At 38.7% G+C, this 14072-nt stretch overlaps 1 protein-coding gene across 1 annotated transcript in view; it reads left to right on the forward strand.

The window, feature by feature from the left end:
• Positions 1-13365, forward strand: part of LOC105392766 — a 59788-nt gene extending 46423 nt beyond the window's left edge. Inside the window, exons 3-13 of the mRNA XM_038122429.2 lie at positions 5844-5982; positions 6393-6457; positions 7231-7369; positions 7723-7835; positions 9354-9488; positions 9936-10061; positions 10694-10913; positions 11330-11475; positions 11632-11991; positions 12585-12785; positions 13172-13365. Coding sequence (XP_037978357.2) covers positions 5844-5982; positions 6393-6457; positions 7231-7369; positions 7723-7835; positions 9354-9488; positions 9936-10061; positions 10694-10913; positions 11330-11475; positions 11632-11991; positions 12585-12785; positions 13172-13272 — 1745 coding nt within the window. The 3' untranslated portion in view covers positions 13273-13365. The remainder of the gene's footprint in view (positions 1-5843; positions 5983-6392; positions 6458-7230; positions 7370-7722; positions 7836-9353; positions 9489-9935; positions 10062-10693; positions 10914-11329; positions 11476-11631; positions 11992-12584; positions 12786-13171) is intronic.
• Positions 13366-14072: the final 707 nt, after the last annotated feature.

Here is a 14072-nt window from a genome sequence, read left to right on the forward strand (position 1 = left end):
AACCGAAGTTGCTTAGCTCTAGCAAACCTTAAAAGAACGCCAAAGCCTTCAGAGATGAAGTTGATCTATAAAATCAAAAAAAATATTCCACGTATATTATTCATCTGTAACGATACGAATTGGACCGTAACAAAACCAATTTTATAATTGTCCCTAATAGAGGGTAATTTGGGAGATCCAATGGCCGATATCGCATCAAGTTGTCAGAAAATGTGAAATATGATTCGTTTTCGAGGTGATTTAAATTTAGTTATTGTTTTGGCCGTTAATTTTAAAGTTTTGACAGCAGACACCTTGCCGCTGCGGTTCTCACGTAAATACTTTTTAAAGCAATTACGAGTAATTTTAATTCTTACCAAGGCATAAAATAAATGGTCTTCACTAAATCCCAGTTTAAAACTATTCCTTATTCAAATTAGGGGCGTTTACTTCTTTTTATCACCGTAATGTGACCTTACCGTAACTTTTATTGCCAGTGTTATCCCTTGACAAATGCCTACAACACATTTTAATCAAAAAGTTTGTTAAAGAGTCGTCGAATAAATTAGGCCCGAGAGACGGAAATAGAATCCGCTCCATGGAAACTTCTGTTCTCTAATTTACATGTTGAAATTGCGTTTGTTTTCATTTTTACATTTGTGAAATCTAGGCAAATATGGCACAGTAAATTTTTTATTTACTTTTTATATTAAGATTATAATATATTTATTCATGCTCAAACTTGAAATATTTTGAAGCGAAAATAGAGTTTCAAACTCTATGTAAGAAAATGTGAAGAAACAACGTGTGAACGAAGCCTCCATTAGAGTATCACTTACAGAGCTAATGCGATGCAATTTTTTGTTAGAAAAGGTGAATATATCAAGCAATCTCCTGGGAAGTGCTCTGAAAGGGGACAAGGGGGTACAGATTATATGACTTGGTTAAAGTGGGGGTGGGTGGCTCGACACATACCTACAAGTTAACGGTAGATAACCTGTTTCAAAGTAATGCTTTGTTATCCAGATACAACCGAGAAATTCCATAAAACAGTAAAAGGTTTTTTAAACAAACCGTACCTAACGTAGAAATTCCCAACGTTCGCTCGCTGCCAATACTAAATCCCCGACTGCGCAGGATAAAAACCCGTAAGTGTTTAAATATAGAACGCAGTCGATCCCTTTCGACGTAAACTACTGTTTTGTGCCAGTGACACAGAAAAAAGGCAAAATAAGAGAAAGATTGCGGTCCACTAGAGCACACCTAAGTCAGCTGTGGGCCCCTGCCATCATTAATTTCTGTTTAGGAACTGATGTCTCCGGATATATTGACGTCTGAAAAAATGTTTTCAGTAATAGCAAGGTTTATATTCTTACTGGTTACCCGCAACCACTACATTGGTTTGTGTATTGTGTTGGTGTATAAATATTATATGTATTTGTATTTTTTACGAAAAGCTTTACTGAACGTATTTAAATGGAACTTTATGGAACCTTACATTATTATAGCGGAACATAAACAGTAAAGAAACCTACATTTTAATGCAAAGAAAAGCTCACGGGAGAAACAACCTGTATAAAATGAACCCTTCCGTTAATGTTTCTCGCGGTCCCATTACTAATGATGAACATTTATCAAACCGATAACCAATAGGAGTTCAGCTCGCGCGATCAAATTAATAGCGATCGATATGTTTCATTTTAAGCTGCGTACAGACCGGCCCGACGAACGCCCAACGAACGCCCAACGATGGATATTTATCATAAATAATACAGGGCAGATTGCAGCAACAAAGGTCAACGAAACCCGTTCGTTGGCGTTCGTTTGGCCGGTCTGTACGCAGCTTTAGACGTAGAGTGATACCACCTGTGTTGAATGTGGACAATATTCCGAATATTACGACCGAACGGTGTATCAGTTAGTGGCCCTGACTATACTGCTATACTGAAGGTCTCGGGTTCGATCCCCGGCCGAGACAGATATTTGTTTAAAGATAGATATTTGTACTCGGTTCTTGGGTGAATGTAGTATAATTATAGTCATAAGTCATGTTTATTCTATGGCAATAACCATAATATGTCATGTGTGTGGTTATTCGTGTACTTAATATTTTATACAAAACATTCCCTACTAACATGAGGCATTTTTATAATCACTCCTTATTATGTTAATAAATCAGTTCAGGAATGCCATACCTTACCCAAAATTAAGTAATTAACTTTATACGACAAAATTTAATGCACGACCAAAATAAATTGACCTCAAAGTATACTTAGTAGGTAATTTCTTAACCTCTGACCGATAAAGTAGATGTTATAAGTAGTTAGTGTGTGTCTGTCTATGGACAGAGCGTTGTTCTATACGGATGAACCGATTTAAATTAAGTTCATTTCTTTTTTATTCCTTGAAAGCGCATTTTTTATGAAACATTATTCTTTAATAAGTATGATTTGTATAATTTAAGTAGTATATAAGTATGACCCTTTGTGATCGCTCAAGTATTTTTTTCCTAGAGGTGCAGGAGCTGTGAGTTAAATAGGACGCCAACTTTGACTTCAACTCCAACTAATATTTGCTCTGCTCTGCCCTAGTCCCAGTTCACTTCACTCGACGTACCCACCCTATTACTTCAGCTTTCAAACCTGAAAATACCACAGATTAGAGATCGAGTCTACTGGAGGTTTATTACAATCTCCGCACGTTGGAGATATCATACAATAACACTGTCATTTAACGCCCAACATCACATAACAAACATCTCTTCCGCCCCGGAATCGAACGCGGGACCTTCGAGACAGTACGGCTACGGCTGTGCCATTTCAAAACACAGTAAGCGCCAACTTAAAAAAAATCGGGTCTTTGATTTATACATTATTTTAGGCGGCTGTGCACAAAACTGCATTGTCAGAATATCAAAAAACCGCTCAGAAACGAAAATAAAAATTATAAAACCTAGTAACTCCACCCTGCGATATCAAAAATGCCACGAAAACCATTTTAAAACATAGTAAGAGCCACCAACCATTTTAAAACATAGTAAGTGAAAATGACTTACTGTGTTTTAAAATGGTCAATGGCTCATACTAGGTTTTGAAATGGTCAGCAAAGGTCAATTTTTGCCCGTTAATTTTAGTAAGTCACAAATGGCATACATTATTACTAACACTTTTTTCGAAAAAAATATCAGATATTTCAGAACCTGTATCTTTGAACCAATGAGACCTAGAGAGTTGAATTAAAAGTACAACATAAGGAAATTTTGTCTACTTTATAAAAGCTACAGAAACCTTTCTCGTCAGAACCTTTCTACTAGCCCTATTTTGCATAAACCAAAAAAAAACTCAAACATAGTAAACTAATTTTAGCTCAAAATTTAGGAAATATTGTCTAATTTAAGGCAGCCATAAATAATGTTCGTGTCAGACATGCCTTCTTAATATGGCGATTCAGTTCATTTAGATAAAACAAAAAACAAACTTAAAAATATGCCGGTATTTCAGCTATTACTTATAGTGCGGTCGTGTAAAGGTGCTGCAAAATTTGATTTATATTATGTAAAGCATCCAAAACATATAAAAAAAGAAAAAACATATAAATTATTACGTTATTATTAATTCAATATAATTAGTTTTACCAGGGCATTGAAATGAAGGGACAAAAACGTTTTCTGGCTCTCCTGAAAATTTTGTCTCTTGGCTGTTACTGTGTTTTGAAATGGCACAGCCGAGTAGTCAGAGTCATGAACCACTTCACCATACAATCGTCAAAAAAAAAACAGAAATGAAATAAAACGCTTTCTATTAACGAGGGGTTTCCCTAATTTGACCACTTTTGTGGAACTTGTATAATTTTGTATGTGGAACGGTTTTCGGCATTGCAAGAATGTAACAGACAGACAAACCCGTAAATAATTAGGAAATATGTGCACGCAAAGTGGCAGTTTTAACCGACAACGCAGTAGAGAGGGGAGGTTGCGTGTTTAGCACCCTTGTGCAATTTACAAAGTGTTATTGTTTGACCAGTGTCAGATTCAAAGCTTATGTATAGGGTGGTGTTCATCAGGGATAAAAAAAAAATAAACAAATACAAATTAATTTCTGGCTTTTAATTTTGATCAGCATGAAACATATCTGCATTGAGGTGCGATAATTAGTACAGTACAGAACATTAACATACAGTACAGTAGTTTTCATATTAAATATCACAATGATACATTTCCCAAGAATCCGTTTTATTTCTGTTATCTACAATGTTTATTATAATTCTTTCTTCACCACTAATAAGTTTTGTCAAAAAATACAAACAAAAAAAAGTATGTACTTATATAAAAAACAAAAGAAACTGAAAATGTACACGCCCCTCATGAACTGAAAGTGCGAACACAAAGATTGAGAGCTAAATTATTCTTCACGCAGATTTCCTGCCAAAAAACAGGCGTCTTTTACAAATAACTCACGGTTCCTAACAAAAACAAACCTCCACACTCCACCGAGAACTCTTAAAACTAATAAATTTTCCCCATTATTCAGCTATAATGATTAAGAAAAATCTTCCAGCCAAATAACACATTGCGGATTTTTTAAGTGTAATTGAAAATAATAGGGGCACCTTCCGTTCCGAACTCTGTTTTGCGCCCTTAAAATAATACAAAATGAGATCACGGTAGAAAATATCTTCATACCACACCACACAAATACCTTTCTTGCCCTACCGCGATAAGGTCCTAATTTGAACTGAGCTAGTTAATTTACAAGAAGATATTTTTTAAGGTTTCGTGACCTCTGAAACTGTACTTGACCCAGCTAAGCGAAAACTCATACAATAAGTAACTCGAAATGTCACAACTTTGCATATAATCGTTAGGGAAAGAGAAAACTTTTTAAATAATCTTTCAAATGAATTGAAGATAGAGTTTGTAAATTGAGACGGAGCTTATGAAATGAAAAAAGGTGTAAATATTTTATTATTACAATATGTCCAATACCTGTAGCTACTTACAAGACTTACACTTATGAATTCTAACACTTACTTACCAACATAAGTGATTTAAAATGACACACATAAGCCCCTATCATGCTACTTCAAAATTATTCAATCCTCATTTTTATTCATCGTCTTCATTTGGTAACATGGTGGCTCCAAGTAGCGTGAGTGCAGACTGCGGGAGCCATTGTATTGTAATTGCGGCCATTTATCGTAATCTTTCAACAATGTGTATCAATAACACGACTTTAATGGAGCCGGGGGTGCATTTGTCGTGTGCGACAGGAAACCTGACTGCTAGTCGTGAGATAGATACGGAGTAGCCAGCCATTATAAATTTTAAGTTGTACTTATACTATTATACAGTAAATAACGTACTTAACTAAGTAACTCAGTTATCTTGTTAGGTACTTAGATCTTATGGCATAATGACGACGAAGGTCGCATCTGTCAAGAAACCTATACCACTTACATGACCACACATCGGTGAAATCTAATCCAGTGGCGCTGGTCTGCCTTATCGCCAGAGGTCTTTGATGATCGATTTCAGCTTGTGGAACAGAAATCACGCAGATATAATTATCTCTCTTTCCTACTTAATCTGATAGACATAATATGCCGTATTTTTCAAACAAACACCGCACCGTGCGGTGCGTAGCAGTCTAATGACAGATACCTAATGATGAGGATTATTCTATCCGTGTGGACAATGTCCACTGGACATCCGGCTGTTGCAATAACCGCGAATCTATCTTGTTGCACTAAACATACCAATTGAATTACAGCTCAAAACTTTATGTTCCAAGAAAGAGTAGCCCTGTCCCCAATCTTGATCTTTTCACGTATGTTTGACCGACAACTGACTAGTCCTCTCATTCCAGGTTGCATGTTTCCCTCCCACTGGCACGGGCGCTGGTTCCAGTCGGGGGTGATCCAGCCCATCCTCATAGACGGTGACCGCCTGTCCAACAAGGGCAAGTGCCTGTCTTCAGAGGGGGACAAGTTCCTCATTGTTGATGAGTAAGTGGTGCCATTTGTTGTAATCTAAGATAGGGCGGTTGGTTAAGAAAGCTAATTTTGGGATTCGAAGTTTGGCTAGTATTAGATGGATGGATACATTTATATGGCGTAGTTTGATGGAAAAATGTGTCCACTAGAGTCTTACCATGTTGACACTCTGTGTCTCTGTCTCTGGTTTCCCGAGAGATGATGGACCTTCACTCCTCTCATCAAGAAACGATTTCATTTGACTATTACATCATTTACATTTGTGTCTTCACAAAAATTCTGGACTAGAGTAAAATTTGAAAACTTAGCTTCAATAATAAAAGGGCTTCTGTTTCAAAAGACGAGCAAACTTTGAAATCAACTTGAGTAGGCAACAATATTTTTTTCAGCATATTTATTTAAGTGTATTTCGATTGTTACAGAAAAGGGTGCTACCGCTGTGTCGTGATGCACGAGAAGCATAAAAACGTGCTCCAATACAAAGAGAGTAAGTACCAATATCAAAAGCCTTCATTAACTTTATTACATAGGTTTTCAAGCTGCAGCTAAAATTCCAAGATTCCAATAAAATCAATTAGTTCATACCTCGACGATAGCTGCTCGGGCAAAGTTTGCTTAAATTTTAGATGGCTCCAGAGCAACTAGAACTCCGCTAGAACCCGATTTAACCATCAATATAATAGTGAACAAGTTATTTCCAGTTGGTACAAGTACCTTTTGAACATTTATAAACACTAACTGAATAGTCAAACAGCTGAAGAATCAGTTTTGCCGAGTTAACAAGAGTTATCTACTTGTACGTGTAGGCAGGGCGTTACTTTAGTAAACAGTAGACGGTAAATAATTCAATTATATCTGTCATTTTTTATTCTGATCGTGACAAAGGTTTAAAAAGTTATTGAAATACTGTTCGGGATAGCCATTAATAGACATGCTTTCTGTATAATTTTGTTGTTGTTGCGAGTGTGTCAAATAAATGTTTTCTTTCTTTATCTTTATCTGTCACCATCATCATCAGCCAACAATTACCCACTGCTGGACATAGGCCTCTCCCAAGGAGCGTGACAATACTCGGTCCTCGGCCGTCCTCATCCAACCACCACCAGCAAACCGCCTGAGGTCGTCGGTCCAGCGCAAGAGAGCGTCCCACGCTGCGTTTGTCTGTTCATGGTCTCCACGCGAGAACTCGTCTACCCCAGCGGTTATCGGTTTCTCGGCAGATATGACTTATATCTTATCTCTTTCTTTCTCTAATTCCAGCATTCTGCCACCGCCGGGACGCGCTCCCGCACCTCTGCTCGCTGATCACGGGCGACGCCCTGCTCTACTCCATGTTCCGGGAGAGTGCTGATCCCGTCGACTGCCCGCTGAAGGGACCCTTCTCTTTCACTTACAACAGGTAAGACTTAGGTCCATCATCAGCGGGCTTCTTGGTTTGCCCTAGACCTTTCTCATTAAGCTGAATTCAATTTACGGTTTTAATATACACACAACATGTCAGAAGATGACTTATGCTCAAGGTGGATTATTACTTATTACCAGTGTTGGTCCTTGGACGTTGCCCCCTAAAACTCTAGTATTTCAACAAAGGTTTTCAGCACAGTCAATATGGGTAATAGACTCAAGGTCCGCGATGCTGTGTGGACCTAAGCAAACCAAGAGTTTTGTTAAATTGACTTTCTAATCATTTTTTTCTGTATCTAAGTTCCTTAAAAATAGAGATGACTATAAAATAAATGTATAATCTTCCAGGGGTCACGGGGACTGCAAGAGTCCTGTGTCGTCGATCGAGAGCTGCACGGAAGACTCTCGACTGCTTCTTAACTACCAGGCCTGTCCCGATGTGCATGGCTCCGAGAGCACAGGTATGTAGACCTAGCCTTACAGGAATAAGGAAGAAATGAAACCCTCCCGAAAATAGGGTAACCCGGAAACGTAATGGTAGCTAATTCTCCACCAGCCAAAGACCATATATTGTAATGAATTTAGGCTCACGGCTCAAAAGGCTTACCTATAGTTGAGAATTTTAGCTCTGTATTGTTTTCCGCGATGGTATGTTCTGTAAACTATGGTACACTTTTCCTCTTAATATTTATTATTATTATTATTTGTACGTTAACATTACACAGTTTACGTAGGTAATTTCAAATTTCTTGGTGCTCTTCCACAGCAAGCAACTAATAAAACTAAAACTTCCGAAAGTATTTTCGTAATACTTTAGTTATCCAACATACAAATGTGTTCTAAAGCAATATATCTTTCATGCCTGGACAAGATTGTTCACATATGTCCCGGCATGTTTCCAACAGATTGTCGCCCATTGTTTAGACTGTGGTTTAGATTTAGCAAATGCCGGACCTAAAATAACAGCTTTTAAGTGGACAACATGATGTTGTAGTGGATTTGAAACTGACTAACAATATAAAGGACTAACCGACTAGGTAAAAATTATGCCGAAAGTTAAAAAAAACTAATTTGCAAAGCCGAAAAGAAAACCGTTATTGTATAAAAATACCGATGTATTCAAAAATTTATAAAGACTACATCAACTTTAGGAAGCACATCACACTAATTCACAAACACTGACATAAATATTTCATACAAATAGGAATCAGAATCCGTAGTTTCATAATTTATTAAACACAAAAGCACGCGAAGCGTTTCGTACTTCGCCTTAACATTCCCAGTGAGCTTCTATATTAATTTTATATGTCGTGCTGTCGAGCTCATTTCTTGGATGTTTCCTTTTTGTATAACTGAACACTTGCATTATTCAAACGGATGCCTGAGTATAATACTTGTTCGATGTATATTTTTATACTATATTCCTCTTAAACTCGCATAAATAATTTGACTCAGTATGCATATAATTGGGATGCTTAGATTAGGACAGTAGGATCCGGTGTGTAGATTTTCATACAGTGAATGACAAAATCGACAATATACACTCACAAGCAATGAAAAAGATCAAAAGACAATATGCAGCACCAAATTACTCTTATAGCCTCTACTCACATACGGTATTACTTCGAGAACTATCGAGTAATAACCATAGTGAGTACTGACAATAAGACGGAAAAGCTGTCAGCACTATTCAAGTACATTTAACAGTGCATCAGAACATTACCAACTAAAAAAGAAAATTTTTAAGTAGATCAAATTATAAATTATGTTTTAATAATTTGGTGTCAACATTTTGTAAGTGGAACTTTTTCATTGTTCGCGATGTGACTGTATATCTTTATTTTATATCTGTCTGTCTATGGATATTATTGTCTCCCATACGAAACACACAACAGAATCTCTCGAACTCTTCCAGTGGAATGAATCTTATTGTCTTCCATACGAAACACACAATAGAACCTCTCAAATCTCCGTTCTAGTGGAGGAGCTGGAGTGCCTGGCGACGTGGAAGGAGGGCAGCCTGCGCTTCCTGGTGGGCAAGATCCACCACAACCACGCCACCAGCAACGAGGACCGGTACCGCTGCTTCGTGTACGAGAAGACCAATGGAATCAGTGAGTTTTTCCACCATCATCACAATTTATCACGTTTCACCTCCCAGGGTTTTAGATCTAGTATAATGAGTAGAAAAATGCTGTCTCCTATTAAACTTAGCTCTTTAGAATATATTGGTAATCGATTCTTTGACTGATAGAAGCAGACACTTGATTCACTTTATTGTAACCACTCTTTACAAATATCATACGATTGTACCATTATGGTTTGATCAAGAGGACGTCAAGATTCCTATAAACATTTAGAGTATTTTTTCCAGACCAATTGTGTTTTGACAAAAAATATGATGAATGACGTATGATGGGAAGAGCTTGCGGAGGATCGTGATGTGTGTAAAAAGAGTGTGTTCGATAGGCGTGAGGCACACGATCAAGCGTGGTTTGCTTTCACAAACTCTATCTTCCAATCCACAACCCTCTCTAACCTCTCAATTCCTCCATTCCCAGCATCCAGCAGCATGAAGGAGGAGAGCTCTGGCGGCGTGGAGTACCGCGTGGCGCAGTCCGGGGACGCCACGTGCAACGGACTGTTCAGCGCCACCGAGGGGTCTAGGACCATGGCTTTGAAACGGGGTATGTGGAGTAAGCTTTAGTGGGTGTGAGGAGTCCTAGGACTAGTTGTACGTCCTATATCCGCAGCATCCAGCATAAAGCAGAGAAATCGGAACCCTCTCAGAAGCATTGTTACTATGAGATGGTCAGGTTTCTCTGCACATGACCGTACCGCGTGGCGCAGTCGGGGGACGCCACGTGCAACGGACTGTTCAGCGCCACCGAGGGGTCTAGGACCATGGCTTTGAAACGGGGTATGTAGTGTGTAGGGTTTAGGGAGTGTGAGGAGTTTTAGGACTGGTTGGACTTGGAGTAAATTTAGCTGATCATTGAAAAATATATAAGGGAAATTGGCTAGAAAATTAGTCCGGATATGACACCCAACCAATAAGTTACTGAAATGTGTATTCATACAGCATGGTGGGAAATGGTGCAAGCTTAGGTAAGGAGTTTAGAACTTGCGCATGTGCAGAAAAGCTCAATTCGAGAGAGTGAGATGCAGGTACTTAAACCCCCACAGAAAATATGTAGAATGAATATACTCAATTATTTACTGTTTCTTCCTCACTGTAAATTACAACCCTACACATATTTGCGTTGCGAAGACGTAAAACAGCACACCTTTACCAAAATGTTCTCTCGTCCAATTCCAGTGTCAGTCCGCTTCAACTGCCAGTTCCCTGCATGGATGACGTTCTCGCACACGTGGCACACGCTGGACTTCAGCAGCAACTACACGTTCTACCAGAAGAACGCCACGCTGCGGATCACCAACCAGACCGGTGCTGACGTGAAGGTCTACTGTGTGAACGTGAAGGCCAGCTCGCCGAGCGGGAACTCGGTGGCGCTGGTGGCGCATTGGCAGCATCATTGGTGAGTGGTTTCTTAATACAAGCAGAACAGCTAAGCAATTAAAGTATGACTACTGTATTACCTAAAAATATATTAATTTGTGCAAATGAATTGACCGCATGATTTTGTTATTTCACTTGATTTATGGCACCCTTTGGGAGAGGCGTATGTGTCCTTTAGTGGACGATTATGACGGATGATGATAGATGGCTACCACTAATCAGTGGTCATTTATATTGGCATCATGCCACTTTTAACAAAAATTGCTCCGACTTGGTGTATCTTGCTTTTACAGTGAACCATCGTGAGGTAGCTTTAATAGTAGGTATGCGGCTGCCGAAAAGATCATGTAGCGCGGAAATGAGTTCGCTTTATTTAACCTCGATTAACCTCATTTCTCTGTTTTCTTCCCTAAACTCCTGATTTCCTCATTCCAGTGTATCCCGCTACGTGTGTGTGGTGCTCTACAAGCGGGATACCTTCATAGCGGAGCTGCAGCGCGGGACGCCCACCCTGCGACCCGACGATGCCTGCTCGCCGCACCACTTCGACGCGGTTACTGCGCCTTATGTCACTTTAGTTGGTGAGTTGCAGGGTACAGGGTACCCTGGAGATTGTAGCTGGATGATATGCTGATATGTAGCAAATGACCCCTGATGTATATGGATCGGATTCGGTGCTATAGCCTGTGTCTGTGATGGTATGACAAATTATAACGCGTTGTATTTTCTCTTTTCAGCGAGCAGTCCCGAATCAAAGGAGTGCCCTTATCCTGGCAAATACAAAATACAACCGAACCGACACTTGCGAAGTGTGCGGTCTTTAGTCGGGGAAAGAGAAAGAACTCATGATCACAAGATCAAGAATAAACGAGATAAAGCAATACATGAACATAATCGTAGAATAAATGGTACTAGGGTTTTCAATTTTAGCGTAAGGAATATGTCTGATGCCCCAATGTTGAGGAGTCGAAGGCAAGTGGATGACTTCGACATGGGCCGGTGCTTGGTCAACAACTATGATAGGTTAGAAGTTGGCTGCAATTCAGCGAAGAACATGGAATTCTACTCCACTTGTGATAGCAAGGAAATGGTCACAGGTAAGAAGTTTTTACTGCTTTCGTTAAATCACCAACGCATGTCTTTTTCTTAAAATCGTCTCCACTCAAATAATACATTTCCTAAAGATTTTACACGACCGTTTATTACTTACATATAACTCAACAATAACACTTTAAAGTTAGTAAAGTTTTGTACCCTGCTCCGAACCTGAAGTATTCGTCAAGATGGCAAGAAGACCAGCTACCGTACCTATACTTGACCTCTACCGAACACATTAGCAATTCACAATCCTTTAGCATCTTCGCCTGTCAAGATCCATTCAAGTTACTTCGGATTTGACAGTCAGGTTGTTAATTGCTAATGTAATGTACTCTGTAATAAGTTAAAAAGAGACGACGATATATTTTTAAGTACCGATTTTTATGCCAGGTCCTCTCTTTATTCCTTCGTCATTGACCTCTACCGACACATTAGCAATTCACAATCCTTTAGCATCTTCGCCTGTCAAGATCTATTTAAGTTACTTCAGATTTGACAGTCAGATTGTTAATTGCTAATGTTTGGTGGTGGTAACCTCACTGCACCATCTTTTCAAAGCTCACGTCTCAATCCTTTCCATAACCCTCCACAGCGTACACCTGCCACGGTGGCTGGTACGAAGAGGGCGTCTCCTTTGTCGTGACGACGCCCGTGACCCGCGACAGTACGGCAGCCAGGAGGTACTGCTTCGTATCCCGGGACCGCGGTGCCAGCCTGGCCGTCACCCGGTCGGCCAACAACTGCGAGCGCGGCGGCGATGACGTGGCGCTGGTCTTCAACGCTTCGCCTACGGGTAAGGGTTTATTTTTCTTACTTATAAAAGGTGAACTATAAAGGTACCTACTACCTACACAGTCCATTTTTCTGGACGAAGACTCTAACTTACTTGAAATAGTAATTTGTGTGTAGTGTAGCTCGAGTTGGATTGGATTGGAATGGTGGTTTATTGGTCTATGAGAGTTTATTTTGTAGAGAGTGCTCTAATTTTAAATCACCAAGCTAGGAGTCGTCAAGGCCTTTGTAAGCAAGCGAGCTGGAATAGATGCCATGGAGCCAAGCGAAAAATATGGCACAATATAAGGCATCGTATTATTTTTGTTATGCTATTACTATACTACGCTCGACGGCAGAGAAAATAGGATTGCATAAAATGTTTTCATAATATTATTTTCTTTTCAGGTGAATGTCAAGATCAAACCAACAGCCAGTCTTTGCAGCGGATATCCCTCCCTCTGGCCTTTGCGATAGCCCTTGTCGTCCTCAGCGGAATACTCAGATGATTCTAGTGACGCGAATGTAGAGAACATTATCGTATTATAAACGTTTTATAATAATGAAATACAATATGTAAAGAATTATGTACTGGGGCTCCTATTCGTATTTGTCAAGGAACTCCTGGCCTGGAATGAGACCGTAATAAAAATGTATAGTATGAATTTCAATCTCCAGGCTATAGTAACAAGGTATGCGCTGAATCTTCAAATGGCGGATAGGAGTCCCCAGTAAGTATGTATAATTTTGTAATTAAGTAATTTGTAATTAAGTTGTGTTGTTTATTTTTTGTTGAAGGTTATAGGTTTAAAAGGTAAGTAGTTAATAAAAAAATATATCACATTTTTATAAATGCCTCTAATCTATATATCACGATGTAGATAGTCATGTGCGTATTTAAGGTAAGCTGATATGAACTCACTCACATTTATATTTGTAGGTACTCTATTATTTGCAGGCATTGGATTGTTATATTTAAAAAAAAACTTGGTCTAAATTTTGATTTAGCTCTATAATTAACAAATTGTAATTAAAATCATTATTATAATTTAGATTATATCCTAGGTAATACTTATGCTGTTTCTGATTATGATTCGAATACATTCAGTTATTTTCGGTTAGGTACCCCACATGGAATCTCGAAAGTATATATTATGTATTTAATCTAGAAAAACTATTTTTGAGTATCCTAAATGCAAATACTAGGAGGGATCGTGTGTTTCTGTATCATAGAATTGTATAATAACTAGAACCTAGATGTATAATTTGAATTAGTTTACATTAATGATAATTAAAATAGCTGTTGAAG

Source organism: Plutella xylostella, chromosome 22 (assembly GCF_932276165.1).
Source record: "Plutella xylostella chromosome 22, ilPluXylo3.1, whole genome shotgun sequence".
NCBI classification, from domain to species: domain Eukaryota; kingdom Metazoa; phylum Arthropoda; class Insecta; order Lepidoptera; family Plutellidae; genus Plutella; species Plutella xylostella.